The sequence below is a fragment of the Podarcis muralis genome, chromosome 2 (genome assembly GCF_964188315.1).
Source record: "Podarcis muralis chromosome 2, rPodMur119.hap1.1, whole genome shotgun sequence".
In the NCBI taxonomy this organism is placed as follows: Eukaryota; Metazoa; Chordata; class Lepidosauria; order Squamata; family Lacertidae; genus Podarcis; species Podarcis muralis.
In genome coordinates this window covers 42,700,700-42,713,820 of record NC_135656.1, presented here as the reverse complement: position 1 = coordinate 42,713,820, position 13,121 = coordinate 42,700,700, and the positions used below count along the sequence as shown (strand labels likewise).

The window sequence follows — 13,121 nt, the reverse complement described above, 5'->3', positions numbered from 1 at the left end:
CTTTTAGATGTGTGCATGGCACCATCTGCTTATATTTAAATGGCATACTAAGATGTGATGTTGGAAATAGAAGTTTGGGGAAGAGATTCTTCCTCTCTCCTCGCAGAGATAGGCCGATTGCTACAAAGCACATTAAAACTCAGTTAGATTCTGCATCTGCCTTCATCCACCTTTAAACCAATGGTCCCCACAAAAATACGTAGGCTAGAATAAATCACAGACACCTTGTTTTGTAAATAAATAAAGATTTTACTTACAAAGTTTCAGTAGTTACAGTAAACAAGTCTCTGTCCATCAGAAGTAAAAATAAAGAAGAAAAATGGTTCCAAACAATTTAAAAGGAAAAGAATATGGTTTCATTACAAAAGGATCATGCGGTCTTTGTGTTAACAAAGACATGCAGGCTGTGTAAATCTTCTAGCTAGGAAAATTTGCTTGCATGTATATTTTGTTGAGCTGGGAGCCATGCATAGCTACCAGCTTTTTCCAAGAAAGAGAGTATATAGGTACAACTGAGGTATGTAGAGAACTGGTCTTAACTGACCAACTAACTATGGGCTTTGGGTTGTGTATGCAGAAACCTGTTCAGTTGATGGAGCACAATTAAAGCTGTTTGAAATTATCACAAAGAAAAGCTACATGCAAGAACTAAACACATTAGGGTTAAAAACTACCATGTGCATTAGGTAATACAAGACAGACATGTTGAATTGTGGTGTATTGTCAAACCAAAGAAATGACAGCTGATATTCTGACCAAGCCACTACCAAGAGACAGTTCTGAAAACCTTCAAGTCAAGATGGGACTCTGAGTGGGTCGTTAATTGTGCATGCATTTGCTACATTTGCTTGAGAGGCAGTTTGTGGGATAACCAGCCTCATATAAACAGCATGCCTGAGTCTAATTAGTATTTGAATTGGTTTCTAGGATTCTAACAAGACACACCTTTTAACCCAAGCTTTGGGGAATACTTGGTTGGTTGTCTCACCTTGCAGTTGTTGATTTTTAATACAATGGAAACAATTCATGAAATACTGTTAGGAATAGAGCACGTGTTTTCACAGCAGTGACACATCTGTTTGACTGGTGTATGTCCTTGCTACAAGTTGCTTTTGCTTTTCTTCTGTATTTGCTTTGTATAATTATCTTTTTTTTAAAATTGTTTCTATGGAATAAAAATAAAGCAAATCATTTCAGTGGGGTGAAAGTGGAGACTGCAGAACGCAGGTCACCTCCTTGTCCCTCTCACAGACAGATAGATGGAGCTTATCACAGGGAATGTTGTTCCACTTGCCCTTTGAGGCTTCATCTGAAGTAAGAACACAATGGGTCTTATAATTATATTTGTCGGTAAGTTGAATGTTATCGGGCGTCTCCCAGTTTCTGAAAAAGATAAAACAGCGTGAGTCACATACCAGCAGGGTGATGACAGGGGACAGAGCTTGAAGTTGGGAAAGAAACAGCTGCTGGCCTCGAATTTTCTGCAGATTCTGAGCAGTAGGATCAACTGCAGGTGACCGCAATCCTAGGAACACTTTGCCCGGGAGGAAATCTCCCTTAAACAGGGACCCCTGACCATTAGGTCCAGTCGTGACTGACTCAGGGGTTGCAGCGCTCATCTCACTTTATTGGCCGAGAGAGCCAGCGTACAGCTTCCAAGTCGTGTGGCCAGCATGACTAAGCCGCTTCTGGCGAATCAGAGCAGTGCACGGAACGCCGTTTACCTTCTCGCCGGAGCGGTACCTATTTATCTACTTGCACTTTTGATGTGCTTTCGAACTGCTAGGTTGGCAGGAGCAGGGACCGAGCAATGGGAGCTCACCCCGTTGCGGGGATTTGAACCGCCGACCTTCTGATTGGCAAGTCCTAGGCTCTGTGGTTTAACCCACAGCGCCACCCGCGTCCAAACACAGTGGTACTGACTTCTAAATAAAGATGCCTAAGATTGTGGTGCATGTGAAGAAGAGAACATCACATTGACCAAAGAGGATGGTGCTGCTTTCACACAGCCAGTCCCAGATCAAACATCAAACATACTTGTCATTTATATTGAAGTACTGTTTACTTCAATGGCTCTGGTGGCAGCAGGATCCATATTCTTTCTTCTCCATCCAAGTTTCCTGCTATGCCCTTCATGCTTTTATCTACCACCTATAAAATCTAATAAATACAAATAGCTGCTGTTTAGACTAAAGACCAGGGGTGAGGAATAGGATATAAATAGGGGGTTGAATCCTTATCTCCTCCACCCACAGGCCAAGTGTGACAGGTGGGTAGGGCTGGACGCCTGTCAATCACCTGGCATCACAATGACATCATATGACCCATTGTTAGACACTAAAACCCTGACAATCGGCTGATCAAAGCACCACATACAGCACAGGGATACTGGCCCAGTCCCATTTTTATCGCTCCACACCTGATGGAAGAAGGAGAATTAACATGGGAGTCTTTTAGCCAAGCTGGCACTCCATGTAACATCCACCTCCATACGGACCATATATACACTGGTCACATCAACACCCTACATTTAATTCTTTGCCATGGGTGCTGACAGCTGTTAGGAGACACTTAATACACCACAACTCCCAGGATTCTCTGGGTGAATCCATGACTGATAAAGTATAAGAGTGCTTTAAAGGTTTGGTTTGGTGTGAATATGTTGTTTCCTGTCCGTATTATGGGAAACACACTTCCAAATTAAAGCTTTCTGAGCCTCAGTCTCAATGTGTAAAGATAAAGGATGATGCATTGAAGAATTCTACTCACTCAAAGGTCAACTCTGTACCATCCACCCATTGCCACCCTGGTACACCCTCTGCATAATGCAAGCCAATCCACAGATTCTTCGTGGAATCCATTTTATAAATTAGAAAGTCCTAGACAAAATGAAAACAGAATCAAATTACTCCTTACCTGCTGCCCAATATTTTTGCCAAGCACTTTTGCATGTTCTTTTCAGTAATATATTCATTTACATACACTGTTTATCCTAGTATATAGTTTTGTACACATTACAAGGATTGCATTGCAAAATTCAGAGAAATGCAAATCTTAAAGGATGACAGCACTTTGGTTCACATATTGTTTCGGGAAATGTGAATTTGGTTCATATATTGTTTCAGAAAGTGTGAACTCAATCCAATTTCTCTCCTGTCTATACTTAAGTCTCAACTTCAGATCAGGGCATAGGACTGGCTTTTATGGGAAAGCAGTTCTCTGCCATCTGTTGTTTGCCTGCTTGCAGTAATTTCTACCTAGCAAGGAGAGGGTGTCCTATGCAACAGTCTCTGAATCTCCACATCTTAGATGAGAGAGTCAGGACAGGAGAGACTCACCTGTTCCATTTTGTTGTCAATTATCATCAGATCTGCACCCAGCCATCGGCAGAAGCTTCTGACCTCACCCCAATTTCCTGTTTTTATGGGAAAGTAATAGCATTTCTCCTGAAATGCTACCCATTCATCTGGACACACTGAAAAGCCTGCAAGATAAGGAGCCTTAAACAATATATCCCACAGCAAGTGCATCCAAAATGTTCCACTGGTCATTCATCCGATATTTCTATGACTGGTGTCACATACTACATGAACATTCAGCAAATGATACAATATCTAGGAGTTTTTAATCATATGATAGTTAATCACATGATAGTGTGACAGCAGAGACATGGGGACCTGCTCCCTTTTGGAAATCCAAAAGTGGTATTTAGGTTTCCCATTCAACCCACATACCCCACTGACCTTAAGATGGTGTGCCGCTTTCCTCACTACTTTCACCATAATGAGGAAGAAGTCAAGAAAGACATCAGTGCAAGTATTTCAGCTTACCAGGTAGAAAAATCTCCCCTCTCCTCCCCCTGCACACTGTTCTGGGGTTCTTACAACCCTCCAGATAGGATTTCTGATTTTCTCATATATTGTGAAGTGAGTTGCAGTAAGTATCAGCTAATCAGCAATGATTTTAAACTGATGCATTTCAACAGTGTGATTCAGCTGCAAAAAAAAAAAAGGGGGGGGGGGAGGCTAAGGAAATCTTCAGCCTCATTAACAGGCCTATAGTTTCCAAGTCATGCGAATTCATAATCCCACTTTATTCTGCACTAGTCAGACCTCATCTGGATAACCATGTCCAAGAAAGTTATACAGACAATAAAATGGGTTCAGTGAGGACCACTGGCTAATGAAGATACAGTGGTACCTTGGGTTAAGAACTTAATTCGTTCTGGAGGTCCGTTCTTAACCTGAAACTGTTCTTAATCTGAGGTATCACTTTAGCTAATGGGGCCTCCTGCTGCTGCCGCGCCGCCGGAGCACGATTTCTGTTCTCATCCTGAAGCAAAGTTCTTAACCTGAGGTACTATTTCTGGGTTAGCGGAGTCTGTCACCTGAAGCGTCTGTAACATGAGGTATTACTGTATTTAGGGATGTGGAAAATAAATAAATAAATGAAGAAAGGAAGGTGTAAACTACGAACTGGGTATATTCATCCTGGTTTGATTTGGTTAATTTGGGGAATTGGTGGGGAAAATGTGGCACTCTTCCAATACCTGAGGGGCTGTCACACAGAAGCTCATTTTCTGCTGCCTCAGCAAGCGGGACCAGATCTAGTGAGCTGAAGTTACAGGAGGAAAGATTTTGGCTGAACAACAGGAAAACATTCTGGATGGTAAGAGTAGTTTGGCAGTGGAACCAGCTTTCAAGGGCGGTGGTGGGCTCTCCCCCATTGTAGGTCTTCAGTTAGAGGCTGGAGAGTCAACTGCTATGGATGTTCTAACTCTGGATGTCCTGAGTTGAGTAGAAGGAGGTGGCCTGAGGCCTTCATTCACTCTATGATTCTATGTCTATTTTGTCCTCAGATTTCTGTAGCTGAATGCAGGTTGTCAATGTATACTTTTAAGAAAGGAATCGTGTGTGTGTGTGTGTGTGTGTGTGTGTGTGTGTGTTGGAGTTTTTAGACATTTAAAACGTAACATGGCTGTATGCAATTGGCATTTCTTAAATAAAATGAATTGAGAGGTGTTAGATATTTAAAAGATGGGTGCATGCGTGCCATGCTTTAAACGTGCATCATGCTTTAAGCTTCACAGAAGTAATAACCAAAAAAAGATTTAGCCTTCTCCAGATATGGACTTACATCTAACAGATGTCATCACGAAAGCAGCTTTCACCATGATAAGGGAGCAGAGCAGCAGAAGTGAGAAGATGCTGACGGGTTTCCTGACGAAAGGTCCCCGCTTGTCATCCTCAAATGTATACAGTGCTGCAAATAAAGAAGAGTAAGCCACCTAGAAGCTGTAGGAGCATCAGAAAATTTCAGGAACTAGAAATCTTGCAGGCAAGCAAGAGGCATTAGCACAGTTCAAGGACAAATTCCAGCCAGGAAAAGCAATCAAGGATGCTAAAAAGCAGGGACTGTGGCCTGGGGAGGAAGCATGACTCCGTGAGTGTCCTGAGGGCCGGGCCACATTTGACCCCCAGGCTTTAGGTTCACCACCCATTTTAAGGGATTACAGTTTGAATTGAAAAAGTCTGATTCTGTCAGGCTGCTGCCAGCAACTCCCATGGCCGGTTTACCCAAGAACATATAAAGAAGGCAAGGAATGTTCTTGCCATCCGCTTTTTATTCAGTATTTACAGAGAGAGGCTTTAGAACCCAGTCTCTTGGATAATGGCGTTGTCCCAAGTGAATCTCCACACACCCACCCCATCTCTCCCACTTCCTTATTCGTCATCCTCATCACCTCTACAGGTGCTGACAAGTGCCTTTGAGCTCTGGCTCTCCTACTTTCAAGGCTCGACGGGTTCTGGGTGTGTGTGTCTGGAATGCTTTCTAAAGACACTGAGTCCATCTGCTGTCACCCTCTTGGTACTTCCTCCTCCTCCTCCTCTCCCATTATTTCTCAACTTTCCCCCTCATCTGCCTCTGAGCTATGACCTCCCTCAAATCCCTGTTGTAATTCTAAACAGTCCTCCTCTTCTCTGGAAGAGTCAGGCTAGGGAGGCAGACTCCACCATTCCTCCTCTGCCCAGTCCCTGACAGTTTCATATATTGCACAAGCATATTCCCAGAGTTTTCCAAGCACATTAGAAAAGTTTGTAATATCATTTGTCAAGTTCATTGAACCTTTCACCTGGCTCTGCTTTCCCTCTGTTGTCTGGTAGCCTTCTCATCTGTATGCCAGAAAACCCGATGTACTCATATTCTGGCTCAGCATTCTCATATCCCTGGTCCAAAATCATTGAGTCTACAGAGAAGAAAGAGCACTTTTAAGATACTGTCTGCTTTGTGACTTTCTGGATGAAAGGGTCTAGCTGCACCCTGAATGGGTGCACATCCAGCCCTCTCTTTCTACAGTGCACAGGTAAGAAACTGTAACACAAACCAATGAGAATATAGCCCTTTTGGTGGCTTCTGTGGGTTAAACCAAAGAGCCTAGGACTTGCTGATCAGAAGGTTGGCGGTTCAAATCCCCGCGATGGGGTGAGCTCCCGTTGCTCGGTCCCAGCTCCTGCCAACCTAGCAGTTCGTAAGCACGTCAAAGTGCAAGTAGATAAATAGGTACCGCTCCGGCAGGAAGGTAAACGGCGTTTCAGTGCGCTGCTCTGGTTCGCCAGAAGTGGCTTAGTCATGCTGGCCACATGATGCAAGAAAAAGATTTTTGGTACCTATAATGACAGGGTCCCCTGACCAGAACCCCCTTGACATGATGTTATATCTCTTTGCAGACACAGATAAGTATGTGACCTGGCGGGTAGCACTTTTTGCAACTGCTGCTAGGAAAATTAGAGCAAATTATATAGCCAAGGTAGCCATTAACTGTAAAGGAGATGAATTTATTTGATCCCATCTATCTACCTCAGGCTATGCTCTATCTTTGTCACCAAACTCTGAGTATAAATTGCACACTGTATTAATTGATACTGTTTTTAACATTAGTGACCATGTGATGATTTTAGCTTATGAATTTTATTGTTTAATGTTTTTATTTGTACATTGGGGTACTTTTATAGCTTTGTTTAGAGTATGTATTGTTTTAATAATACAAATGTTTTAAGTCTTTTTTTACCAATTCAGTATAATTTCTTTTAATTGTCAAATAATTCTGTGTACATAGCGGCAGCCTTTGGCTATGTGCAATAAAACTGACTGAGACTGAGTCTGAGACTGGACCTAATGGTCAGGGGTCCCTTTACCTTTACCTTTTTTCCTACATTTATAACATTTATGTATTGCATTTTATTAAGAGCGTATTAGTATAGGCAATACTAGGGCTACCTTCTGGAGCCTCCTGGTTTGAGTGAAATGTCTTTGGGGGATAGTGAGACATAAGCCTTGGAGAACGTGAATCAACTAGTAATATGGTTGCTTTAATCAAGTTTCTTTCCCCACCCCCATCACTAGTCCTGACCAATGTTTCAGGTCAGCCTCTTCACTTTGACAAATATTTCTCCCCAAATTCAGTTTAATGTATTGATTTACTTTTTGGAGGTACCACGAGATTCCAGATATACTAAACTGCTCCTTTTCCAGTCAATTTGATGGCTGCTGACTAGTAGTCTCCCTATAGACATTGCTTCTAACTTTTGCCCACTGTGGGACAGGGGTTCCACCATCCAGCCCTCACTCTTGAAAATTGAGCCCTTTGGAACACATATCTAAAAATTGAGAAAAAAAGTTTTGATATATAAGAGCTGACACTTTTTAGCAGATATACATTTTAAGAAAGTTTATACAGCAAGCCAAACGTTAGCAAAAAGCAGCTGACATTAACTAAACTGTAGTGAAAAATGTGACTGTTTCTTACAATGTTTCCACAATAACCTCCGAGTTCTGCAGCAAGAAATTTTATTGCTCTTGGAGAACTGTGGCTACATGGCATAGTGCATAGAGTTGCAAATTTCACTTCGGAATAAGACACCTTCCCTAGATAAGGGCACCTCCTTTATTTTGCTTCTGTTGTGTGAACATAACACCTTATTACAGAACCAGAGCAACCCTTTGAGAATTTCTTCTCATTCTCCCCGTTACCTGCTTTTGTAGGTTCAAACTCCGAGTGCACTTCCTCAGTGTGGGATATTTTCTCTGACACATCGTCATTGTAGTAGTCTTCATTCTGATAGCCGTCATCCATGGTAGGTTAAGGCTGCTCCAAGTCAGAGTTCTTGGGGCAGATGCAACACAGCCACTTGTGCTTCCTTTCTGTCACTATCGGCTTCTATCTAGCAAGCCACAAATGAGTCAGGCCCCTAAATGCCCACCCTTAGCACCACCTCGCTGCTTGGGGTAGGGGAAAGTCTTCTTGTTTACTTGGTAAAAGCCAAGGGAAAGCACAATTTGTTGTTCTGTTTTTTCCCCTTGTGCACCTCCCTTGCAACGATGCTGTGGACACTTTAAAGCATTGCAGTTCTGCAACTACGTAGCACTTAAAATGTAACATGCCTTACTTTGGTTCAGAATGTGTCCCTGCTGTCAGTCACTTCTCTGCTGGGAGAAAAGTTGTGTGGTCTCCTAAAGCTATATGGATGTGCTTTGCACTTAAGTTCCTGTTTCCACAAGCCAAACACCTCCTCAGAAGTGGCTCTTATTAGATGGAAGCAGTTTACAATTTAGTTGTTACTTTCACCATCAAGTCATTTGTACCATGAGTTGCACCTCCTACCTACTCAGCATCTGATTACAGGAAAAGCTCAATTTGTTCCAAGATAAGTTTCCAGCTTTTGGTGGTGAATAAAAGCCATCCTAAGCACCCTTATCAGTAGATCAAAAGACCATGAGCAAAAACCCTGTTAACACTGGTAGAAGTCTGCAATCCTATGTAGGCTTTAGTAAGAATGCATAAAAGTGGTCATTCGTTACGTTCCATGACTAGTAATCTTATTTAGTAATTTTCTAATGAACTGCATGGGGAGAGGAAGGAACTAGTACATCTGAGAGTGATCAAGCAGCATATACAAGAATCCACTCTTGGAATTGTAAGTACAGAATAATAGAATCATTGAATCAACTGTAACTTCTCCCACTTTTAAGCAGCATCGATTTGACGGTTTTTATCCAAAATGAGTTATGATGCAAGATACCACTTCTTCTGGAGGTAGCTGTATCCCTGAAGGCTCAGGCAGCCTCAGTGGCTAGAGGTGCCTTTTACCAACTGTGGCTGGTTCAACAGCTGCAACCATTCCTAGACTGGGAAAGTGTGACCACATTTCCTCAAGACAATGGACTATGTGGGGCTTCCCTAGTCACTTGATCCAGAAGCTGCAGTTAGTGCAAAAATGCTGCAGCCCAGTTGCTGCCAGGGGTGAGACTTTGTCAGCATACAACAGCTGCACTCAGGGATCTGCCCTGGTTGCTGATTTGCCACCAGGCCAGGTTCAATGTGTTACTATTAGTATATAAAGTCTTTAATAACTTGGGCCTAGTTTAACTGCAAGATCACCTTACCCCATATAGGTCCACTTGACCAATTCGAACTGAGAAACTGGCACTGTTACAGGTGCCACATAATACCCATTCTGCATTTGTAAAACTGTTATTTTAGTGTGGCAGCACCTATACTTTGGAACTCCCTTCCTATTGATATCAGGCAGGCACTTTCACAGCGCTCTTTTCAGCACCTGCTAAAACATTGTTTAGCGAAGTCTACCCAAATATCTAGAATGCTGTTGTGCTTTTTGGTTTATTGCTGGTTTTAGTTTTTTGAATGTTTTAAATTGTTGTTTTAATTGTTATTACCAATAAATTTTATTGTTTTATTCTTTTTGTAAACGACTTTGAAGTTTTTTCCACTATCCAAAAATAAATTTTATGACAAAAAACTAATAAATTCACTTACATCTTTATAATAATAATAATAAAAATAAGCCCAACAATTCAATGCTATTTGGAAGAATGTGAACACTATTACAGTCACACAAAATGGACTGTGCACAGAACAGGAACAACACACTAAATGAAGTTGAGAGAGAGACAGACAAAAACATCCTTAATGGATTACTTTATGGAATTTATTAACCAGGTAAACAATTCTTCAAAACCATTAGCATCTTCATTGTATGGAATGATTTGAAACTGACTGGTTTAGATGAGATTTCTGCAATAAAATATCTTTCAACAGTATATTCTTGGTATTTTAGTTAATTTATTTTAGCATTTTTTAAAAAAGGAAAAGAGAGAGAAATCTTAGTTTGGGGGTGACATCACTTTCCTCGCTTCACAGGGCAAACAGGAAACACTGTGAAGGACCAGTTATGCTGAGGGAAAGCCCTGTAAGAACAGCTCTTGGAATAACTATCAAAGGAGTCTTTACAACTCTTAGATATTTTCTTCAGGTGTGGAGACAAGTATTCAAAGAAGAAACATGGGCAGTGAACAGTGTATTTTACAGAAGCAGGTAAAGCTCTCACCGGTTCTGGTGTGTTTTACCCCTGCCCTTGAGCTTTTTACTTAAAGTGCTTCATTTGAAAGTCTGAGCCACTCTTAAGCAAACTGGTAATGTAATTTGTGGGTTTCACTTGATTTGCTAAGGCAGCTGCAGCTCATTCCTAGAGGCAAGACAGCAAGCAGACTGCAAAGTTAAATAATAACTGATAGGCACTAGGTAAGAAGCAGCAACAGAATGAGTAGAGACAATTTAGCTCATTCCAAAGCTGGCAGCCTAGCAATAACCTTTCATCCGTGCTTTTCTAGTGGTAATGTCAGAGGGGTAACAACAAAACAAATACAACAGCATGAGAGGAATCTTTACATCAAATTACATAGCTCATATGCAAACCAAGACTGTGTTATCTCTTGGCTAGGAACGTGAACTGCATTCCCTCTTCAAGCCTTCACCAAGAGTCAAGCAACAGAATTAAGGGTAGATTTCTGGAAGCAGAAGTGGTCCTGTGTAATCAGTACAAATGCTGTAGAAACATTTACCATCAGTATATGGGACACAGTCACTTGTTCCGATGCCACTTGGTTCTCCCTTACCATGCACAAAGCATGGTCAGGGTAGTTATTTTAGGATACTGTCAAAGTGTGTGTGTATATGCATATGCATATACATACACACAGACACAAACAATCCAGATTAAATCAAATGAAGCAGTCAGCGGCCATCCAGGGCTTTGTCACGTGCTATTACTGACTCATCAAATTTGATCATGAGGGTGGTTCCCTTGTGCCAGTGGGCTGTCACCTTGGCAGGGAAGCCGCTGCAAGTGAGCATAGCCTCCACGATGCCAGCTGTGAAGGAAGCACAGTTGAGTGTGCTGTTCTCCTTGGGAACAGAAATGTAAGTATTGATAAGAGGCTCCTTCTCAATGATGTAGTAAGTCTTGTCATCGTCATTGGCTTGCTCCAGCTTGTCAGCCTCCTTCCCAAAGAGAGCCTTCCATACGGTAACTTTGATGAACAGGAGAATGTTGATGACCTTGGTTTCTCTCTTACCATTTTTCTCCCGCATCACCAACACATCCAGGATACGAGCACCCACCTGCTGACCTAGCTCAGAAAGTTTGTTCTGAAGCTCAGAAACAGAGTAGACCCTGTTCTGACAGTACTGCACAATCTCAGAAAACAATAATGAAAAGGCACTGAGGCTAACATCAGTCTTGGGTCGGGTGAGTGACCGTTCAAGGATAGCAGACTTTCCACGGGTAAAACGTGCGTCCATGATGCTATTAAGAAAGAAAATTAAAAGGGTAATAAGCACCTTTCTAGAATTCGCACAACTGCATTTCAAATGGGGCACTACTTTATATAGCAACTTCTAAATGATATTTATTTTGCACGGGAGGACAGACATATAAGCTAGTACAAGGAAGTGGATAGGACGCTGAATCTGGGTATTGCCAGCCTAAGTTTAAATCCCTACTAGGTGACTTTGGGCTAGCCATCACCTCCCAGCCTAACATAATTCACAGATTTTTGTGAAGGTAAAATGTGATAATTCCTATAAACGTATAACATTCAGATGCTTGGGAAAAGCATTCAGTAAAACCACAATATAACAAGATATGCATATCTGAGAAAAAAAGGCAACCAAAATAATGATGCTTGATCACCTTCTCTACAAAAAAGGGCCGAGTAGTTCATAGCTAGTAGTTGGTAGTTAAGCCTAGCAGCCCCTGAAATGGTGACAGTGACTTACAAAGATAACAAACTTGAAACTCCAGGATCCTTTAGTCTATGCCACAAATGGAAACTTATTATTGCAAGCCTCTTTTTATCCTATGTGAATTGAAGTTCTGTGAAAGGATTACCAATTTAGCACTCCTGCTAATTGCAGTTCCCGGGGCTTGGGAAAAGACATGTCCGATAAGCCATATATCAAACCTGTTTACATTTATAGGCCAGATACGAGACACAACCCCACTTTGCACCACGAAAGAGCTGCACCTGGGACGCCACCAGACCTTTAGAGGGGACCTTCCCCCTCCCACTGTTCCTGCAAACCAGGAGGAATCACGGAGATTAAGAGGGGAAGGCAATAACAATAATGCTTCCTCTGCCTCCCCGCCAACTTTTACTGAGCCCAAATGCTCTTCATACCTCTTACCTACTGTGTGAAATTATCACTCTTTCGCAGCGATGTTCACCTTCCGCCTGTACGGCAATCTTTACGGCCGTTGCAAAAGAGGCGGGGAGAATCGAACGCCGCTAACGGAAGTGGCGAAGACTCGGAAGCGTCACCATGGTAACGAAACGGTGGCCTAGGCGGCCTTGCGACCATCGTTCCATGAGAATGAGCTAAAACGGAGCGTTTCCTCGGAGCTCGAGTTGAACCTAAGGGAATATTATAAGGCTGGTAATAACAACCTGCGTGTCTGTACCAAACTACGGAAGAAAACAGGGCTTGGTAGAAGTTCAGCGTAAACGGCAGAGGTTGTGGCTTGGAAGGTTGAGCAATCACCGTGGCAACCTGTCATGTGCTCTATGGTTATCACACGATGAACGCCCAGCTGGATTTCCGGTCTCACCTCTATGGCAAAAGGCAGTTATACGCATGCGCCCCTCATTTCCCCGTTTAAAGGAAAGAGTACTGGCGAGGTTAAGGCAGCTTTTCTCGCTGGTTAGAAAAAATGTAGAAAGGCATGGTGTGTGCTTTGTGCCCCTCTAGTGGCCAGCTGGCATTG

General features: G+C 42.3%; 2 protein-coding genes across 5 annotated transcripts; both read right to left on the bottom strand.

Annotated features, from left to right (window-relative positions):
• Nucleotides 1-2,706: 2,706 nt before the first annotated feature.
• LOC114592849 (secretory phospholipase A2 receptor-like) lies at nt 2,707-8,450 on the bottom strand. The gene is made up of 5 exons (XM_077923466.1): nt 8,032-8,450; nt 7,808-7,833; nt 5,116-5,287; nt 3,339-3,415; nt 2,707-2,879 (listed from the first exon to the last, which is right to left on the bottom strand). Exons 1-5 carry the CDS (start codon nt 8,132-8,134, stop codon nt 2,766-2,768), a joined length of 492 nt encoding a protein of 163 aa, XP_077779592.1. The 5' UTR covers nt 8,135-8,450; the 3' UTR covers nt 2,707-2,765.
• A 1,535-nt stretch (nt 8,451-9,985) lies between these two features.
• Nucleotides 9,986-12,918, bottom strand: TRAPPC5 (trafficking protein particle complex subunit 5). 4 transcript variants are annotated; one of them, XM_028717264.2, is made up of 2 exons: nt 12,805-12,918; nt 9,986-11,663 (listed from the first exon to the last, which is right to left on the bottom strand). In XM_028717264.2, the coding sequence occupies exons 1-2, from the start codon at nt 12,912-12,914 to the stop codon at nt 11,093-11,095; spliced, it is 681 nt and encodes a 226-aa protein (XP_028573097.1). In that variant the 5' UTR covers nt 12,915-12,918; the 3' UTR covers nt 9,986-11,092. The 4 variants fall into 4 exon arrangements, with proteins under 4 accessions (XP_028573097.1, XP_028573099.1, XP_028573101.1 ...); XM_028717266.2 differs by lacking the exon at nt 12,805-12,918 and adding an exon at nt 12,538-12,779; XM_028717268.2 differs by lacking the exon at nt 12,805-12,918 and adding an exon at nt 12,549-12,779.
• Between the last annotated feature and the right edge of the window lie 203 nt (nt 12,919-13,121).

What these genes read in the sequence shown, in the direction of transcription:
- LOC114592849 (XM_077923466.1), bottom strand. Translation starts at nt 8,134, where the DNA reads ATGGATGACGGCTATCAGAATGAAGACTACTACAATGACGATGTGTCA. An exon ending in GAGGTTATTGTGGAAACATT is followed by an intron (nt 5,288 to 7,807) that starts GTAAGAAACAGT and finishes TACAGCTTCTAG; the next exon opens with GTGGCTTACTCTTCTTTATT. An exon ending in TAAGTCCATATCTGGAGAAG is followed by an intron (nt 3,416 to 5,115) that starts GCTAAATCTTTT and finishes CCATAAAAACAG; the next exon opens with GAAATTGGGGTGAGGTCAGA.
- TRAPPC5 (XM_028717264.2), bottom strand. Translation starts at nt 12,914, where the DNA reads ATGACAGGTTGCCACGGTGATTGCTCAACCTTCCAAGCCACAACCTCT. An exon ending in AGTTTGGTACAGACACGCAG is followed by an intron (nt 11,664 to 12,804) that starts GTTGTTATTACC and finishes CTTTCTTAATAG; the next exon opens with CATCATGGACGCACGTTTTA.